This window comes from Phyllostomus hastatus, unplaced genomic scaffold, assembly GCF_019186645.2.
Source record: "Phyllostomus hastatus isolate PE091 unplaced genomic scaffold, TTU_PhHast_1.1 phas_scaffold_317, whole genome shotgun sequence".
Taxonomy (NCBI): Eukaryota; Metazoa; Chordata; class Mammalia; order Chiroptera; family Phyllostomidae; genus Phyllostomus; species Phyllostomus hastatus.
The window spans coordinates 13,738,611-13,759,607 of record NW_025334023.1 but is presented as its reverse complement, the minus strand read 5'-3'; the positions used below and the strand labels follow the sequence as shown (position 1 = coordinate 13,759,607).

At 46.0% G+C, this 20,997-nt stretch overlaps 1 protein-coding gene across 2 annotated transcripts in view; it reads left to right on the top strand.

The window, feature by feature from the left end:
* The window catches only part of ME3 (malic enzyme 3), a 189,120-nt gene that overhangs the window by 88,885 nt on the left and 79,238 nt on the right, over window positions 1–20,997 (top strand). For both annotated transcript variants that reach the window (XM_045818138.1, XM_045818137.1), the window contains exons 3-4: window positions 2,127–2,260; window positions 5,303–5,452. In XM_045818138.1, coding sequence (XP_045674094.1) covers window positions 2,127–2,260; window positions 5,303–5,452 — 284 coding nt within the window. The remainder of the gene's footprint in view (window positions 1–2,126; window positions 2,261–5,302; window positions 5,453–20,997) is intronic.

Genomic DNA, 20,997 nt, shown 5'->3' with positions numbered 1-20,997 from the left:
AAAGATAGGTAAAGCACATGAGATTTTTAAAGCAGTGAAACTTTTTTGTATAGTACTGTAATGAAGGATACATGATATGATGCGCTTGTCAAAATTCATAGAGTTGTGGCCAGGTGCCTGGGTTAGTTTGAGCATCTTTCTGTACACCAAAAGGTTGTGGGTTTGATTCCTGGTCAGGGTATACCTAGATTGTGAGCTTGATCCCTAGTCGGGGCACTATAGGGGGCATGAATAGATGTTTTTCTCTCACTTCGATGTCTGTCTGTCTGTCTCTCTCTCTCCCCCTCCATCTCTAAAATCAGTAATTATATCCTTCAGCAAGGATTTTTAAAAAAAAAAACCTCATAGACTTTACAGTGCAAAGAATGGACCTTAATGTATCCAGACTTTTAAAATCATTTAATAGGTTGGAGGATCCCAGGAAAGAATGCAGACTGTGACCAGAGAATCTAACTGTGTTACAAATGTATGATACAGCCTGAGTGGGGTGGTGAAAGGAAAGGACTCACCTGAGCAACTTCGAAAATGAGTGGAGTGTGTAAGACTAAAGATGAAAGGAACTGCACATAAGCAAGGCACTTTAGTGGATAAAGCTGTCCCCACTGTGGTACAGTCTAACAATTTTGGTACTGCTATATCTGTATGCTGGAATTGAATAACTAAGTAAATGGACAGCAGATTATGGGAGCTGAGTTTGTCACTGTTAGCATGAGAATTTACAGATTAGCATGTGAAGAGTCCAAAATGATCTGTGTGGTAATGGATTAAAGTTAGAGACATTAGTATGACCTTGTCCAGCCTAATAGAGATTTGTTTTCTTGCTGTCAGCTGAGAGGGACTAGAAACAATGAAACCTCAGTAGTGAGAAGCACAGGTAATAAGTAGAGCCCAGATCTTGGTTTCTAACACCATGCTCCAAAAAAGAAATCAGGCCTTTTGGGAAAAAATGGCTGATTCTAGGACAGGGGCAGGCAGCACAAAATGTGAGCCCGGAGCATCTTTAGTAGCAGGAAGGAAGATGGGAGGGAGGGAGGAAGAGACAGAAGGAGGGAGGAGAGGGAGGGAAGAAAAGAAAAGAAAGGAAGGGAGCAAGTAAAAAAAGAAAGGAATAAAAAGAAATTATAGGGGTCCAGGACACTGGTGCCTACTGAAAGAGTTCCCAATGACTAATTGGATGAAACATTTTGAGCAAGAAAATAAATAAAGCACTATTGGATTATAACCCCAAGTATAAAATAAATACCCATGATATAAATAAATGATTGAACAAATAAATGAATGGGGTAGAAGAGACCAACCTCCCATGCAGAAGAATTCCAAAAAAAGGTCTAACTTGACATTGGAGACACCTGACAGGCACTAATTCAGCCAAGTGAACAATAAATCAAGCTGATAGTATGTACCTTAATCTAGTACCATGGAAATGACACTTTACTTCTGTGGTCTCCCTCCAGAAAACACACTTACACACATTCATACACACATACACAGATACCCCGAGCCTAGTCATGGAAAAAAAAAATCAGGCAAATTCTAGTAGAGGGGTATAAATCTCAAGGTCATCAGAAACAAGAAAAGTCTGAGAAACTGCCAAAGCTGAGAAGGGCCTAGGGAGACAAGGTGGGATCCTGGATCGGGTCCTGGAACAAAAAAAGGACTTTAGGTAAAAACCAAGGTAATCTGAATGAGCCATGCAGTTTACTTAATAATAATAATGTATCACTATTGGTTCATTAACTCTAATCAATGTACCATACTTATGTAAATATTAATAACAGGGAAAACTGGGTGAGGGAGATCTAAGGCAACTCTCCATACTATTTTATCAATTTTTTTCTATAAATGTTAAGTGTCCAAAAAATAGATTTAAAACAGCAGAAACAAAAACAAGCCAAAAACCTGACACGGTAGGTATCTTCCCCATTTATCCAGGAGGAAGCTGCAGCTCAAACAAGTCGAGTAACCAGAGAGACATCTGGCTGCTTGAAGGGCAGAGGTGAGGTCTGAGCCCAGGCCCTTCCTGTTGAGTCACAGGGACTTTGCCTGCCTATGGATGGACCCTGTCCTGTTCCTGGGTTTCCTGCACACCCATTCATGTGTGTATATTTCTTTCCTGTTCTCCCCAGGGAATGGCCTTTACACTTGAAGAAAGGATACAGCTTGGAATCCATGGCTTAATCCCACCCTGCTTCCTGAGCCAGGACATCCAGCTCCTCCGGATCATGCGATACTACGAGAAGCAGCCGACTGACCTGGACAAGTCAGTGCCTGAAGGCTACTCTCTCCGCCTGAGCCCTGGGCTCCATTTCCTGTGGCCCATACAGTGTATTTTGTATACTCTCAAGCTAGGAGAGGCTGAGAGCCTTTCCAAGAAATCCCAAACCCAGCCCTGTCCTCCAAAGGGGTGCTGATCTCCCTGAGGGACAGTTGGCATGTTCTGGGAGGACTGGGAAAAGAAACTGAATTCCAGTCAGTGAAACCTGGGAGGACCTCTGGGAAATGGTGGAGCCTGAGTCAGCTCCAGAGCACCACCAATAGGGCTTAAGCAGACAGCAGTGGGTTCACAGATGGCACTTCACTCAGAGGAAAGAGTGGAGTAAAGATGTAGGGACAGGTATGTTAAGGAAGTGGCACATGGCCCAAGTTCCTGGAACAAGGGGAGCATGATAGAGAAGAGAGAACATGGGCAGGGATGACTTGGGAAGGACCTGAGATGTCATATGCTGAAGGCTCATATAAAGGACAACAGTTAATAATCCTGCCTCCCCTCTTGGTTTCTCCCCATTGGGGACATAGACATGAAGAGCCAAGTAGGAAAGAAAGGGTCAGCTTTACTAAAGGAGGTGGTGACCCCCAGGTCACATGGCAAAGCCAGGTAACTGGCAGGTAACTGGCTCTAGAGTCTGCTTTTAACATCTCTGTTATGCCACAGCTAAGAGGCATCGGAGCTTAGTGGCTACAAGACTAGACTCTAATAACAGAATGAATTCAAGTCATCATTCTACCTCTGTTTTTTAAATATTTTATTTATTTATTTATTTATTTATTTATTTATTTATTTATTTTTAGAGAAAGGGAGGGAGAAAAAAAGGAAGTGAAAAAAAATCAACGTGTGAGAGAAGCATCGATTGGTTGCCTCTTGCACGCCTCTAACTGGCCCCTGGCCAGGAATCAAGGAGGTGACATTTCAGTTTGCAGGCCGCTGCTCAGTCCACTGAGCTACCCCAGCCAGGGCTTCATTCTAGCTCTCAATAGTGAAAGTTACTTAGCCTTTCTGGGTCATTCCCCCTCTATACAATCAGCAGTGTCTAACTCAAAAGGTTGTAACGAGGGTTAAATGTATTAGTATTTGTGATGTGCTTAGAACAGTGCCTGGCACATCGTAGGTACTATGTAAGAGCTTATTCAATAAACATGTCACCTTGCTATGGACTCCAGCAGAAGTCTAGGGAGCAGATAGGGCTTCCCCTACTTATCCATAGAGCTCAATGGCCAAGATTTTGAATCGTTAAGAGTGGCCATCCCCCTCGGGGCAGAGCTCAGCAGCTTGTCAGGGCTATCCTGTGCCCATCTTCCTATGCTCCCTCCACACCACCCATTGCTTCTAAGCAATAGTGGATAACCCCCTCTACTCCTGAAGCACTAAACTCAGTGGATGTTACTCACAGTAACCCCAAGGCCATGCTGCAACACCAGCCAAGTATCCTCTTCCTTTGTTCACCCACTCAGACTGGGGTGAGCCATGTCATCCTGAGGAGCAAACCAGGAAGTACACAATGATCCAGTTAACAACCTGAGATGTGCCTAACTTTGAACAGTCTGGACCTCCTTTGCTTATTAAAGTTACAAAGAAGAATTAAGGTCCGAAGTGAAATCCTCTTTCCTAGAGATATTAAACTATAAAGATTAAAGTCAAAAATCCTTTTCTCCCCAGTTCTTTCCAGCTAGATGGACATCATTTGTATGCCTGGGAAGACATGCCAGGCTGGGGGTGGGAACGTGTCTGATCCTGGGAGCTTCAGAGGGCTTGCTGCACGTGCTCTGTTGACTACTCTGACCCGCTCTTTCCTGGGGGACCTCATGTCAGCAGGTGCTTGGGGAATGCTAAGGATGCTCCCAGCTTCTTTTGGATAAGGGCAGGGTAAATGTTTAATAACTGGCTCAGGGGCAGGGGGTGTGGAAGCCCTGATTTAGAGTATTTGCCAGTTTTCATGGTATAAATAATGCCACCATGACTGATTATCAGGTTGACAACTTGATATCACTGACTAGAGAACTGGAAAGAGATGTGTGCAAATGACTACTGGTTAAGGCATTCTTATACTGGTAATGAGTTGAGATCCTGGTTACTCTTAAGTATAAATCCTCCTTTCTTAAAAATACCTTCTAAAACACAACTTGCATTCCGGACCAGTACCTTTGGTGGGAAAGGAGGGGTTGAGGCCCCGAGATGTCATAAGACTTCCCCCAAGCTACACAGCTAGTAAACAGCAGAGCTGGGATTCAAACCCAGGACCCTGCTACAATGCCCAGGGGTCATTCCCCTGTGGAGGACCTTACCCCATTCCAGGCCAGGATCTCAAGTGCTTCCATACTCTCTCCCAAACTGTGGTCTGGAAAGGTTGTGATATCAGCCATCACTTATCCCTCATTGTGAATTCCCAGAGAGTTTTGCATTTTTAAGAGTGTAAATGAAAGCCTCTTTACCTGGCTTAGTGATTTCAGGCTTCAGGGAATAGATGAGAGAGATTTTGGAGGGACACACTTCCTGGGATCACTTGGTACTCAGCCACTTGTGAACACTGCTTGTGACAGAAACCAGCCCTGTGTGTAGGCGGGGCCAGTTCAGGAAGCACTAGTATGTCCTCGACCCTACTCCATCCTCAGAGGGTTACTCTTCCATTTCTTTCATTAATAATAACATAACTAACCATCTTGCACAGTGGTTGGGAGCATAGTTCTGCAGTCTGACACCTTGGGAGAGTCACTTCATCTCTCTGTGCCTTGGTCTACTTTGTCTCTCAGATAGGAACTGCAGTGCCTACCTCACAAGTCGCTGTGAGTTTTAAATGAGTTTATGTAACATACTTAGAACAGGACCTACACCGTGTATTATAACAAGCACCATAAGGCCGGTACCGTTCTTCACAGTTCATAGATGAAGAGATCCACACCTGGGGAGATGGGTGGTTAGACTGTGAATGTGGCCGAGTGGGAGCCCTGGGTCTTTGCATGAGCAGCCTCTCCTGCTGCCATCTGTGCTGCTCATGTGAACAGCTTGGTTCTTGTCTCCCTTTCCAAGGTACATCATTCTCATGACACTCCAAGATCGGAATGAGAAGCTCTTCTACCGCGTGCTGACCTCCGACGTGGAGAAATTCATGCCCATTGTGTACACGCCCACCGTGGGGCTGGCCTGTCAGCAGTATGGCCTGACCTTCCGAAGGCCCCGGTGAGCCATCTGGGGGCCAGGGCTCAGGGAGGGGGTGTCTTGTTCAGGGGAATCAATTCTTCCTGCTGGCCTTGCTTATTGGGACTCTGAAGGCTACATTTTGATAGGGCCAGCAGCCCAGCAGGGAAACATTTGATTTTAAGGCCTTGGAAAATGACCCCATCTGCAGAGATATGGGCACAGAGAGAGTGTGTAACAAGAGGATAGCAGGGCTTCTGCAGCCCAGTATAAATGTTTGATGTGTCATCCAGAGTTGGCCTGAGAGGCATTTCAGATTTTTTTCTCTCATTATCTACCTAACAGCACCCCCACTATCCCTACTTGTCTGGTCCTCCCCAAAGTACTGACAGCTCTATTGCCTGTTGGGGCCAGTGAAGAATGGAGTGTTGGAGAGCAGAGACTGAATTCTTTTGCTGACTCAAGGAACCAGCATTCCTTCCCTTGGGCTCGACTCAGATTCCACTGAAAATGTCATTCTATTAGGCCAAAGTTTGGCACTACATTTTCTTTGAGAGCCAAAGAATTTGGGGGCAATTTTCCAAAGAAATTGTTTGGGGATTTTCCCCCCGTGGTGAGTTCAGAATGTAAATAAAAAGGGGGAAATGAGAGGATTTTCTAAAGGTCCTCAGTGCATGGTGCCTGGTAATTATCAATATACAATTCTAGTACTAGTGATACAAGAGCCACCTCGGTTTATTATATGTAATAGACATTGTTTTAGTCAGTGTTAGAAAATGTAAGTATACTATGTGCTGCACACAGATGCATAATTTACATTTATAGAGAGCTTATAAATCTGTTTATAAATTATGCACTATATGAGGAACATGTAATCATGGATCTAGAACATCTTTTGTTAATTTGGAAAAACAGCCCTCCAGTTCTGAAGCCAACATTTGGGATGAGCACTGCACATCCTCTCCTGGCCCCGCGGTTACCACTGGCACAGCACATCGTATCAGGCCATGTCCTGATGGGGGTGTCCAGCTGTTGAAGCAGGCTCATCACTCAGAACAGCTGTGCTTCTGCAGTTCTACTGGAGGGGGATGGGAGAGGGACACTGCCCAGGGCCCTGTAGCAGTTCTGGTGTTCAACAGGAAAGAGATGCCCATTCTTTTATTCTTATCCCCAAAATCAATACTGGCAGAGACATTGGGAGCTGACAGTACAGATCTAAAGGATGCAAGACCCTATTTACTTTTCAGGTTCTACTCAGAAGCTGCTTCCACGTCCTCCCTTCTGCACAATGCAGGTCAGCTCAGGTCATTCCCTCCTCCAAGGCCATCGGCAGCCCCCTAAAAGCCTTCAAGAAACAAGTCCAGCACTTTGTACAAAACTAAGCCTGTCATAGCCCAGCCCGTACTCAGAAATCCCATGTTCCAACTATACTCTGGATCTATTCTCCGTGCCCAAGACCTGGTATTCTCCTCCTTCACGCCTTTGCACATGTGATCCCCTCTGCCTGAGGCTCCTGCATTCTCTCCTGTCTGCATTCTCTACTCATCAAAACTGAGGCGATCTTTCAAGTCCCACCCCAAGAGTCAGCTTCCCTTCGGAGCCCTCCCTGGTCCCCTCAGGCGAAACTTATCACTGCCTTCTCAGCCTCCCCACAATCAATTACACATGCTTCTAGTCCATAGTTTTATTTTTTGTATTTTATGTTTTTCATTATCTGTATATCAATCTCCTCTATTGGAGTGCTCACTTCTTGAGGGGGCAGGAAACATGTCAGAGCCATTCGTGTCTTCAAGACCAGTGCTTGGCAAGCAATTGCCTCTCAGATGGGAAAGTAGCATTCTGTGCTGACTGGGAGTTCTAGTCTCCTTGACCTTGGGCAAGTTTCCTATCCTCTCTCAGCCTTAATTTCCACATTTATGAAATGGAGGTAATAACACCATGTAGCTCAAATAATCATTGTGAGGGTTAGATGTGATTGTGGATAAGTATAAATGGTGTGAGTGTATGTGTCTGTTTTCCTTCAGTTACTACTATAGAAAGAAGGAAGCATTGAAAGATGGAGAGTCATATTATGCATATGCACTTTTATGTGTGTCCAAAGAAAACAGAGTCACTGCACATGTAATGAACTAACACATTTAATTACAGACATGATTTGGCTCTTCCGAAACCCAGTGTTACCTAAAGAGGTCCTTTAGCCCTTATGGCATGGCTCACTGCCTCCGCTGGCGTGCAGCTGAGACCCAATGGAACCGCGAGGCCATCCCACTCCCACTCCACTCCCAGGCCGTGTGGAAACCCTCCTCCCACAGACTCTGTGCACTAGACTGTGGATTCTCTTGTTGGTTCCAGGCAAACCAGTATCAGGGTCAGAAACCTGCATATGGAATAGGCTCATAAAGGTAGAATATGACCCCAGAGCCCACTCCATAATCCAGGCAACACACAAGACTAAATTTGAATTAATGAACATTTATGGAGCAGCAACCAGGAGACACTGTAAAGTCACCCCACAGAACAAAATACAGTTTTTGACCTCAAACAATTTACCATCAGAGTGAGGGGGCAGGCAATAATAATATAAGTTAAATATAATAAAAGTTACAAGGAAATAGGATATTTAATGGAAACAAAGAATTACAGGGATACAAGGGAGAGGAAAATTTATTTTCTCTGTGGGCAGCAGGAATGCTCTGCAGAAGAGATGATATTTGAACTGGTCCTGGAAGATTGACTAGGAATTCCATAAATAGAGAAGGAGGGCTTGGCTCTATAGGCTGTGTAGACGATGGGTTAGTCAGCTCACTTGGGTATCTTCCCATCTCCTGTGCCTGGATAGGAAGGTAAGGGGAGGGGAGCTATGTCTCCACACCCATTGGCTTATAGTGGAGCTTTCCAATGTCCCGTAAGGTTAGTTTGGTGATTGTATCTCCATTTTACAGGTGAGGATTTTCAGGTGGCCAGAGGATAGGAACTTGTCCAAGATCACAATTGGCAAGCAGTTGGTGAAATCAGAATTCTGACTGTGGGAACTGGGGAAAGCCACACCAAAGGGGTGGCATTTGAGCTGGGTTGTAAAAGATGAATACAGCGAATTGAGACAAAAAGTTTTCGTCTCTAGCGATCCAAGCAAACTCACCTCCCTCTTGCTAGAATTCACGGTCTCCGGGGCCTCATGGCGGGTAGAACTGGAGAGTGGAGGGTCTGTGTAGGAGAATCAACCAAGGGTTCTGCCCAACAAAGAGGAAGGTGTTGGTCTCCTTCCCACCACTTAGGGGTTGGATGAATGGGGAGCTATTTCAGACTCAGGTCTAGGCCCCACTAGTGTTTTTCCAGTGGGTCAGGGATGGAGAGGAGTACGGCAGCAGAATGGGGGTCCATGTGAGTGCAAATGGGGCCCAGCCAGCCACTTGAGCCCAGAGGGCCCGGTCAGCCCTGAGTAGGTGTAAAGAGGGTGCTGCAGAAGCTGGGCACCTAGCATGGGAAACAGGTGTTCGAATCCACATGGAACCTACAAGTGAGCTGGGACCAGGAGAAAAGCATACTGATAACTGCTTGCTAAAGGCCAAGTACTATCCTAAAATCTTTACATGTATTAACTCGTTTAATTGTTACAACCCCCATAAGAGGCAGGTACTATAATCATCCCATCTATAGATGGGGAAACTCAGTTACAGAGAGTACCCTGCCCAAAGTCACAGACCTCATAAGCTGCAAAGCCGGGACTCAAACCCATGTAGTCTGAAACAGAGTGTGCACAGGTAACCACTGCACTTCACCGCCTCCTGCCTTTGGGGACTGTGCACATTCAGTGAGCACTCAGGGAAGGGTGTCCTTGCAGCTCCAGGACCGTCTAATTGCCCAGGGGTCTAAGGTGGGGATTGCTGAATTCCATTTCCAGCCTTTTCTGCGAGGGAGGGATGCAGCCAGGTCCCTGGGCCCCAGGCTGGGTGGGGCTGAAGCAGGCCGTCTTGAATTCATCACTCTCGGCACAGACCTCCCGACTATGTTTTCCACCAACCCTCCTTCAGGTGATTACCCAATTAAGTTATTTGACATGTGACATTTTGAGCTGTTGCTCCGGGTTTTCATTTGGCTGCTTTCCAGGTGTTGATTCCACACCTGCCTTGCTCCTGAGGGAAATGAGAGTTTGGGCTCCACCCCAGCCTTGAGCTTCATCTGAGGCCTGGCTGAGAAGGGCTTTGCGGATTAGCATCTGAAGGGAGGACAGCTCCACAGCCAAACACGCCACAACCGCCACAACCGAGTGAGCCAGTCCTTCTCAATTTCTGAAACGATAAACATTCCTGCCAGGTTCCTGGGAACAATGGAGTCCTCTGTGAAAGAGCCGGCGACCCCCAAAGCTAATTAGATCCAGCTGATGCTAAAATTGAACCTCCAACATGCCTGGGGCTCTGCATCGCCTCACAAGGAAGATACCAGAGTATGTCAGGGGTGCCTGAGTGTCCCTGGGCAGAGGAGACACGACAGAAGGTTCTGGGCTCTGTGAAGCCCCCTGCCGGGTCCTGCTTCTGTCCTGGCATACCCTCTGCATGTACCCTCAGGGGCCAGGCACCTGGCTAGCCTGGCTTGAAGGCATGCCCCCTGAAAGTCATAAGTGTGTGACTTAGAAGAGATGAAAGCCAGAGATGAGGCTGCATGAGAGGCCAAGACAGAATTTAACCAGGGATGTAGTTTGCTGTCCAGTGTGAGTGAAGACTCTCCCCGCCCCAGGCCTCCTGCCTCTTCACCAGCCATGTCTTCACCCTCCTCGTCCTCTGGGCCTCCCAGCAATGTGCACACACCCGCAGACTTAACATTTGCCAGCCTCCCTGTGGAGCCCAAACTTCATGGGTAATGAGAGCTGGATTGCGGGTGGAGGAAGGGACACAGACTTTGAACCTGGGCAGGCTTGGCCTTGAATCTCAGCTTCTAGTGACTTTTGACAATTAATTTAGTACCTCCTCAGCCTCCTCATGTGTAAAATGGGAATAGCACCCATCCAAATGGCTGCTTGTGAGGATTTTGTGAGATTCCACATGAAGAGGCCCCAGCTCATCTAGGTGCCCCATGGCTGTGATCTGCGGGACCCAGCACCCCTAATATCTGCCCTGTGACTCAGTCACCCCACCCAAGAGTCTAAACTGTAAACCAACAGGGCATGTGAGTCCCCCGAAATGCCTCCAAACACTCTGTGGTTTGATTCCCACCTTAAATGATTGGTCCTTTTGCTTAACCAGCAACCTGTGAGCACTTAGAGGCTGTGGAGAGTTAGGCAGGTGAGGGTGGGAAGTGGGGCTTGGTTTCACCAGCTGGAGGCTCTGGGGAAGACATCTGAAGACATATTTGGATTTGAGCAGAGCCAGCAGCCATTGGCCTTGAGCCAGGCTGTTCTCTCTGACCTGCAGACACATGGGTGTCTGCTCACAGTCCCCCCAGGAGCATGCACACAGGAGATTAACAGCTATCTTTATTAAACACGGTGCTCACGGTGGGCCCTAGGCTACCGACTTCGGGTACTTTATCTCTGAGCCCTACAACATTCCCCGAAAGTACTCTACCCAGGTGAAACTAGGGCTGAATATCTAAGACTTTGCAGCCGACCCAGAGCCAATTTCCTGTGTCTTTACTGTGTTCACAGTCCAGCGGCTTGTGGCCCTGGTAACCATGACGCCTCAGAAATAATACCCACCCTCTTGTCTTCACATCTACTCCCTTGGGTGACCTGTCTGCACATTTGAGGGGTGCGTGCGCACACACAGTATGCTGTGGTGGATAGAGCACTGGGAATGGAGTCCAGAGGCAGTGGGCCTGCTTCCTCCCCATCAATAGCCATGTGGCCTGGAGCCCAGCTACCTCACCTCCCCAAGCCTGGACCACAGGCACCGCCTTCCGTGTGAAGTGGATGTGATGGTCACAGGAGCTAAGTGTGTGGCGAACATGCTTTATCAATTGTAGAGTTCCTCACCAGCTTGAAGGGGATTACTTTTCCTATCTCTTCTCCCTCACACTAACCCCATAAAAGGGTGTGTTAAAGGCTCACACTCACTTCCCACTCACTAGATCTGGCAGCCTTTGCCTCATTTCCTTCTTTGTGTGTTTGTTTTACATTGGGACCCTTTTATCTTCACCCACCTCTACCCACATCAACACACACGGAGGGACTCCTGGGGCACAAGCCCCTGCTTCTTAAGTGCCCACTAGAGCCATTTCTAGCTATTTACAGGACCAATGGGGGCCAACGCCTTGACCAAAGCCATTCGGAAAGACAAAGACCACCTTATCTCAGCCAATGCCAGAAGACCCCTGACACCCGGGCACAGTTCGCCATCTGGACTCCAGCACAGCTGTCAGCCCATCAGGAACGTGAACACACACACTCTCTCTCTCTCTCTCTCTCTCTCTCTCTCTCTCTCTCTCTCTCACACACACACACACACACACACACACACACACTCCCAGCATAATTGGGAGACAGGCAGAAAGCAAAGATTAGCCTCATCAGTGTCCTCCCCATCCTAAGGACACCAAAGTGCTGCCGCCTTTGGCCAAGCCCGCGCCACATCCAATTACGCCCAGGACCCTCTGCCAAACAGTTCCAGCTGTGCCTCTAGAAGGGCTTCCAGCACAGAATAAGCACGAAGTCTACAGCTGGGTCTGCTTAGTTCCTCATCTGTCCCCTTCAGTCCTCCAGCCTGGGTGTTATGGACATGGCACTGGGGCAGGAGTCAGGAGACCTGGGTTCGAGCCTTTGCCACTCGCTTTCTGACTGACTCTGTAGGTGAGTCACTTAGCTCCTTAGTCTCAAATAACAATGAAAGGGTTGAATTGCAGGCTTCTGTGATCTCTTCTAGCTCTGGCTATTTATGATTAATAAATCAAACTCTAGTACCAAGTTAAGAATGAGATCTTTAAGTGAGCCCCAGTCACAATATGTAGCTAAGCCTATATTTCCCCACCAGTAAAATTAGGAGGGTTGTGTTAGAGCAATTGTTAAAGCTTTGCATTAAAAGCATTTGGGGGCTTTAAATCAGAATCCCTGGGGTGGGGCCCAGGCAGCATTAGTTCTCCAAAGCTCCCCGGGGAGTCTCATGAGCAGCCGGGCTGAGAACCACTGAGTTGGGTCATCTCTGAAGCACTTTCCAGGCATGGATATTCTGTGACTTTTAGAGAGTTGATCACCTGCAGCCCATGTTTTCCAGGCCACCCAGCCCAGCAGTATATCGGAGAGTAGGGTCATGACAATATAACAGAACTTCCACCTCCAGTTCAACCCTCAGCAGGCCAAACTGCTGAACCCCACTGCCAAGTTCCCTCACATCTCATTCACAGGGTTGGGGGGCGGGTCTCACATATGCTTTCCTCCTCTCTCCTCCAGTTCCCTCCTGAAGCCCCTATTGCTGCACAGAAGTCACCCCTCACCCAAACTGCACACCCATCCTGTCAATAGTTGATTAGGCGGGAAAAAGCACCAGACCAAAGGTGACCCATCATTTGGATGAGCATGTGACCCATGCATTCTGGTTCAAAAGATGAGCTGGTCCAGATGGAGTCCCTAGCAGGAATGTGAACTGAATGAGACATGGGAAAAGAAATATGGAAAAAATGTCCCATTAGGAAGGGAAAAAGCAAAAACGATGCAATGACTTAGACTTTAGTGTTGGGTCATGGTAGACCAAAGGCAAATGGCAGTTATGAAGGAACAAAAATAAGAGTAGGAGGTGAAGGAACAGATTGTGTAGAGTGGAGAATGGGACAGATGGGAGAGAGTGAGGACAAAACAGGCAGAGCGGTGACGGTCCCTTGAGCTCTCAGTTCACGACAGCATTCCACTCCAGCTCCTGCTCACAGATTTACAATAAGCTCTTTTTCTTCACAGGTAACTTAAGTGAACTTCTGCCTTGGGTAATCAGAAAAGCCAAGCTGAAAAACAGTTGTGAAATTAGATGGGTCTGATTAGTAGTACTCTGATCCCCTTGCTAATCGGGTGGGTGGGGCTAACTTTAAAGTAGGGTGTCTCAAACTTTAGCATGCATTACAATCACCTGAAGGGCTTGTTAAAGCATAGGTTCAGCAGGCCTGGGATGGGGCCAGAGAACTGACATATCCAGCAAGTTTCCCATGATACTGATGCTGCTGGTGCGCAAACCATACTTTGTAAACTACTAGGTTAAAGGCTGGTGAAAGTGAAAAATGAATAGAGCCCATCTGAGGAAAATGGAAGGAGTAGATCCTCCCAGGCCCCACTGGGAGTCACAAGAGAGAGGTTCCTCTCCCAGTTTTATCGGTGTGACCTTCAGTCCATCCCTCCCCCTGTCTGGGCCTCCATTTCCTCCTCTATGAAATGAAAGGATTTTACTAGGTGATCTTAGGGTCTCCTTCCAACCCTTATAGCCTGTAATTTTTTAGCAGATTAGAGCACTGTGCTGTACATTTGCCTCTATGTTTGCTGACATTTGAGGGAGGAAAATTCAGAAGTAGATGAAAACATGAACTTTTCATTTTCTGCCAAGAATAAGCTCACAGGCTTATCTACAAAAGTGTTACTTTTGCTGAGAGCTCTGACTCACACATGGGCACCTTCCCAGACAGACCAGCTGGGCAGTCCAGAGTCTGTTAGGGAGTGCTCGGTGCCATGGCTTGGGAATTGATGCTGGAATCGACCTAAGGAAGGTGGTACGAGGAGTCCTTCCAAAGTGTGAGGTTGTTTGGCTCTTTGACACCAATGTAACAATGTTTTGTGAAGGAAGTTAAATTGTCTCTGGGCCCCACATCACTGACACACTTTGGAACAGAGAGACAGAGGCGAGAAGGATCATTTATTTTTGCATCTGAATCACATGGGATTCAATCACCAAAGGAATTCATGTATTCTTTTTGAAATGAAGTTTTGAGATTTCCATACAGAAAAAAAAATGAGTGAGTTTGTACTTAATTCATGTGACCTGCCTGGGACTTTAGCATCTAGAAGGAGCCATGTGGGGAGGACAGAGGACACGCCTCAGCCATCTGTGAGTGTAGAGGCTGAGAGTGAAGGTGAGAATGGGTAGAAACCCCACACGAATGCAAAAATTGTATTTTCCTGCTCAAGCTGGAGGCAGAAGAGCTTCATTAACTAGAATGTTCTAAGTAGGACTTCCTTTGGCCAAAGGCAGATTTCCCCAGAAATTTAAGCAAACTGATTTCCTTAAATTTCTATTTTCTATTTTCTGTTTCTATTTGATCTGACTCTGTCCTTCTCTTACTTTGCTCCTGGCAGTCCCAGCAGTGGTGATCAAAGGAATAGGTGTGAGAGAATTTCCTTACTGGGAAGAAAATATATCCATATAAGCAGGAGTTGAGGAGACCTTTTCTTAAATAACCTTGATCTCCCATTAACCCGTAAAATACATGAAAGCTTGTGTTTGCTCACACGAAGTTTAGTCCAGAAAGAGTGGCTTCTTAGGAGATGCTTCAAACAGTACAAATGTTTTGAAAGGTTCTGGACTAGAGGAAGAGTAAAGGATCATTGCTGTGGAATTTCTTGAAGAAAAGTGAAGACCACCTTGCCAGAAAAGAACCCCACCACCAGCTGGCCAACCCCTACATTCCCATATTACATTCATGTCCTTATGTCAGGCCATTGCACCTACAGGAATGCCCTCGAATTTCCCATGAACCCTGGAGGAGTAACATTGTAAACCATATGCATGAACTGGTTTCTTAGAGACTCATCATAAACCAGCATTTCCCAAGACCATAGAGATTTTGGGACTTAGTTAGGAAGGATAGTTTTGTTTGTTTGTTTGCTTGTATGTGTGAGGGATGAGAAGGAACAGATGAAAAAGATCCCGTCTAAGGTGCTGGAGATGGAAACAAGGCTCAGCAGGGACCCCAGTGTGGCATCAACATTGTCTGAAAGGTAACTGGAAGGAAGCAAGTAGAAAAGTTAAAGGAAAAAATGTAACGTGAATGTTGGAAGACAGACTTCTCCAACTTCACATGGTTTATCATAGGAACTTGTCTCTGGATCACAAGCTTCAGAGGAAAGACGAAGTTCTTGTTCTCCCCTGAGTCTCCCATGGTGCCAAGCATAGTACCTTCAGACATCTACCAGAGAGGTCACTTAAAGACCGACTTCTGAATAGGCTCAACAAGCATTGATTAAGCACCATCTTTATGACTGACCATCATAAGTACGTGAAAGATCCAAATGGACTAGTCTCTTTATTTTCCTTGTTCTTGAGGAGTCTGCAGCCCAACTAAGGAGCAGATATAAGCCAGTCGATAAAGTGTGCATTGTCTAGTTAACTTTGAAACTATTGAGGTAATTCATTATGGTAAAAAAAAAATCTCTCCACTGAATTGTTGGTTCTTGATCAAAATCCTGAGGGAAAGATTTTGAATCACATGGGGAAATGGCCCAGCACAGTCCCTGGCATACAAAGGTTTGATGGATGAGTTCAAGCACGAGGAACTGCATAAAGCAAACCATGTGGCTGGAACTAGCCAAGAATCACAGGCTCTCAGGACTAGGAGTGAGTAAGACAATGCTGATTGCCCCTTCCTCCTTCTTAACAAATCCCAGGTTTGGGGGCATTATTTTTCTCAGTTATCTTTCTTTTCCTAAATGACCATATGATTTCAGCAAGACTTGGCCCTTCCCAGCACCAGGCAGTAGGTACTAATTTACTCCAGGCAACTATAGTATCCCCTTGCCAGTGACAATTCTGGCCGAAGAGATGTGAGAGTGATTGGCCAAAGGTCTTCTGTGAGGGTTTTTCTTATTGAAAGAGCTCCTTCTTCCCTGGACATTTTCCCCTCTGCCCAGGATGCCTGAACTGTGATCATCATCCCGCAGGTGTGAGGGAAACAGCTCTAGGAACAAGCCTATCCTGCCCAGGGTGGCAATCTGGGGGAGCCTGCATCCTTGGTGACATTGTTGAGCCACTGAATAAACAATTCCTGGAGCTGTCTTCCCCTGGACTTCTTGTTTTGTGAAATAAATTTCCTCTTTCCGGCCCATTGAGTCAAAGTTTTCAGTTACCTACAGCTGAAAGCCATTTCCCTTCCTGATGGGCTGCTTGAATCACCCCGTCAGAAAACAATAGCTCCTGTTTATTTGTTCAGCGCTTCCAATGCACCAGGCAGTCTTTCCGTGCTTGACTCTTTAGGCCCCTCAACATCTCTTGTGTGTAATACTACTTGGCCCATTTTCATGAAGAGGAAACTGGGGCACTGAGATTTATAGTAACCTGGAAAACATTACATATCTATCACATGGTAGAGCCCCAGTTCACAGCCAGGCTCCAGAGCACTCACCTCACTGCTGCCTGCCATGGTCTTCCTGAGACTCTTCTCTCCGATCTGAGAAAGAGGACTCACAACCGCATCAGCCCAGCACGTGCAGGGTGTGTGTGGAGATCACTCCACTGATGAGGTGGGCAAGGTAACATGAGGCCAAGTGAGGAGTCTGGATTGCGTTCATCGGGGATCATGGTTCACTTTTGAGAGGGGAGCTCACTGGGAACTGCTGTATTAACTGAGGCAGCCACAAGGAGAGAAGAGCCTGACAGGGTCCTAAATGTGGAGAAAAGGGTGTGAACACAGAGCAGAGCGCTGAGGAAGAGGAGTCTGCAGCACAGTGTCACTAGTTCTGTGTGAAGGTGAAAGTGAGAGGAAGACCTGTCAGATTTGAACTGCATTGTGGTATAATGGCAGTCATGGAAAGCTGAGCTTGCGCTCCAGAAATGGAACAGTGAGCTGGACTATAATAACTGCCACCACTTCCCGAGTGGCCAGTACCATGACAATCATGCTACCTTTATTGCCTTGGAGTCTCACTGCAGCCCCGAGAGCTCAGAGTATATCGCTGTCCCCATGTCACAGAGGAGTGATTCAGAGATGATGGGAGACCTGCCTAGAGGCAAGTGGCCGCTTCAAACCTGAGTCTGTCCTACTCCAAGGCCTTTCCCGCCCTCACATTGGAGCTCCCTTTAGTCCTGCAGTGCTGAAACTCAGCATCAGTTCTGAATTGCATGTCCTCAGATGTGCCCCTTCAACACTACAACAAAACAAATGCAATCCTTAGACAATGGTATTAGCCTCAGATATGAGCAAGAGTCCTGTGTGCATTAGTCTCACTGGAGCCCCCACGGGGAGATGGGGTGCACCTCCTGTGTGAGGTGCCTGGTTAGAGTCACAGGAACAGAGCCAGGGCCTGCGGTTTGGCAGGTTCTTCACACCTGCACAGGCAGAGCCTTTTAGGCACATAGCAAGGGCAGGCCAAGCTCTTCATGGCCTCTGCTCCCATGACATGCCCTTGATTTGGTGTCCAGATGTTTAATGTCCTCCAATTTTAAAAACACCCTGCATATCCAACACAGATGTTGCCTGTGTGCCCCCTACAGCCCACTACCCACAACTGCCAGACAACTTCCCCGCTGAGCTACATGACTGGCTGAGGCATTTCTCTCCTTAGAGGACTTTGGAAACAGAGTTACAGGCCTCTTAGGTGGGACCCTGTCTATAAAGATGAAACTAATTAGCTTCTAAGAGACCCTCAAGCTATGCATTTCTGTAGGTGTTCTGCACACAATGACAGGATCAAGGAGCTGTAAATCAACCAGCTCAAACTGAGGCCAAGAGGGGACCTGACACTGCCTCTGCCCAGATACAAGTCAGAGGAAATGGCAGGACTTACAAGGGTGAACTTAGAGCGTCTCTGGGCCACACTGGAAGCAAGAGTTGTTTTGGGCCACACATTAAATATACAAACTAATGAAACTGATGAGCAAAAAAAAGGTTTTAAGTAAATTTATGATTTTGTGTTGGGCAGCATTCACAGCCATCCTGGGCCACATGCGGCCAGTGGGCTGTGGGTTGGGCACCCCTGCTAGAACTCGGGTTTCCTTCCACAGTGCAGAGAGGCAGGTGTTCCCCTGCCACGTTAATCAAACTTCATTCATAATTGTTATTTATATTTAGATTCTACTTTGAAGTTGTAGAGTGATTCAAATACAATCCTGCCAACCACTCTGTGACACAGACAGGGTAGCCCCTTTCACATAAGGAAATGGAGGATTCCAGAGGTTGAGTAAGTGACTCCCTGAGGCTGTACAAATAGTAAGAAATAGAACTGTACTAGAGTTTGGAACTTCCTGTTTGCATTTGCCATCCAGGACTCTTTCCACCGCTGGGCTGTGAACCTCTGATGGGCAGGAACCATATTGTTTAGCTCACTGTTGGATACCCGGCACCCAGCACCCAGCACCCAGCAAAGAGCCTGGCACATGGCTCTTATGAGATGGAAGATGGATGGACAGATCAGTAGATAGAAGAATAGGATTAATGTATAGATTGGAGCTTATTTTCCTGATGACTTCTAATAGGACCTTAGAGTGAGCTTCTATTATTAATGGCCATTTACTTAAAGACTAAGAGCTTTAACTCTATAACTCTGTTTAAACCACATTGCCTTAAAAATTTTTTAATGGTAATGTAAAAACTGGTTTGATTTCTTTAAGAATCTACAGCACCCCGGCTGGCATAGCTCAATGGATTGAGCGCGGGCTGGGAACCAAAGTGTCCTAGGTTCGATTCCCAGCCAGGGTACAATCCTGGGTTGCAGGCCATAACCCCCAGCAACCGCACATTGATGTTTCTCTCTCTCTATCTCCCTCCCTTCCCTCTCTAAAAAAATAAATAAATAAAATATTAAAAAAAAAAAAAAGAATCTACAGCAGAAAGACTTGACAGGACCTGGGACACAGTAGGCACTTAAAAATGTTTCTGAGATGTATTTGAATTTAAAAGCTAGGCTGAAGAGATGAAAGTAATTGCAAAGAGTTTCTATGTCACTGCAATAATTAAAAAACAGACTTTTCCATTATTTGCAAAATAAGTTTATCCCCAGTTGCAGGCCTGTCAATTGGGAAGAAATCAATAGCCAGAGTAGAATGAGATCATGACCTGCATTTCCAGAATCCTCGGTTCCGGCGGATTAATAACCATGTTGAATTGTCATCACAAATGAGGTTCACTGGGTCGCCTTTGCCTGCTGGTGCGGATGGGCCCTGTGTGAGCCATTCAGTGCTTCTCATGTGCAGCCAAGTGGAGGGACCCAGATGTGAAGTTGTCATGGTAACTCTACTAATTGGAAGAATAAATGAAGCTAGAATGAACCTCCTGAATCATACGGGGAGGGGGGGTAACCAGTAGCATGGAGCAGAGAAATTCTCCTAAACAAAGTGCAGGAAACTGGAATTCAAATAATAGTGGAACCAAACAAGGTAAGGCACTGTCTAGAATAGTTAAGATAAACAGGTAATTAAATGATTTTGATTGTCAAATTGGGAGAGCAGTGTTTGAGAGTAAACCTCTACCTAGGCCAGTGATTTTGAACTTTCCTAAGAGTCCAATTATTAAAAAGTACCGACTCCAATTCTCTTTCCCAAGATTCTGATTCACTGGGTCAGGAGTGGGGCCAAGATTTTCCATTTAAAAACTACCCAAAATTTATTTTTCTGCAGGAAGCTCATGAACTACCCCGGTTGCCCATGGACCATGTTTTCACAAGCTCTATTCTAGTAAGCACAAAGCATCAGAATCATACTCAGGCTGAGACTGACTCAGCTATTCTTGCTTAATGGAAAATCCTAGGGAAAATAAAAGCCATCTTCTACTGAATCCTAGTTTAAAAACAAAACAAAACACAAAAACATAGTTTAGTCAGTGATTGAAAACAGTAGAGTTTCCACAACATGTTACTTTAGTTCATACATTGTACTTTCTTTTAATCTTACATTCTACCAAATGCTTTATTAATTGATGAAAACCAGTAGTTGTCCACTTTGCCTGCTAACCTTTCCTCACTTACCCATGTAACAAACTCCACTTCCCCGTTCAAATCCATCCCAAATGTCTTCATCTCTGCCACCTCCTTAACCTCTGTCCTCCCTCCTTTACTTGCAGAATATTTACTTCCTCTTCTATGTCCTTCCATAGTAGTATCTGCGAATACTCAGACAGAATTTACTGTGTAATAATCCAGTCGGTACTTACAATCTGCCCTATTGGACAGGGAGCTTATCAGACAGCATGTCTTACTCATCTTTGTATCCTTGTCCTTTCCTTTCTTTAACCACTAATATGATATTGACCATACACCAGAATTAATTAATTGTCAGGGATTAATTAATTAAGGTCAGGAATTTTTATCTGTTCACTGAAATAAATATCCTAAGAGCCTAAATAAGTGCCCATTATATAGAGGGGTCTAATAAATAATTGTTGAAATAATGCGTTAATGAGTGCTTTAGCATGCATAAGCTAAAAGAAAAGAAACACTGGACCTGCTATGTTTCTCAGTGTAACAGTAGGAAATATCCAGGGTAGCACCCATATTATCTCAGTCTCCGAAACAGATTAAGATTGAGATCCTTAATTTGCTATTTCTGTCATATCATGGTCTGGGGTTTAGCTTGATAGACCCAAGGTGTTCTAATAGAGAAAAGGCAGTAATATTGTAAGCATTATAGCTCACACCTACATAATTCAGATCAAGTCAACTTTATTTTAGCCTCACTCATTGCATTCTACTAATGGCA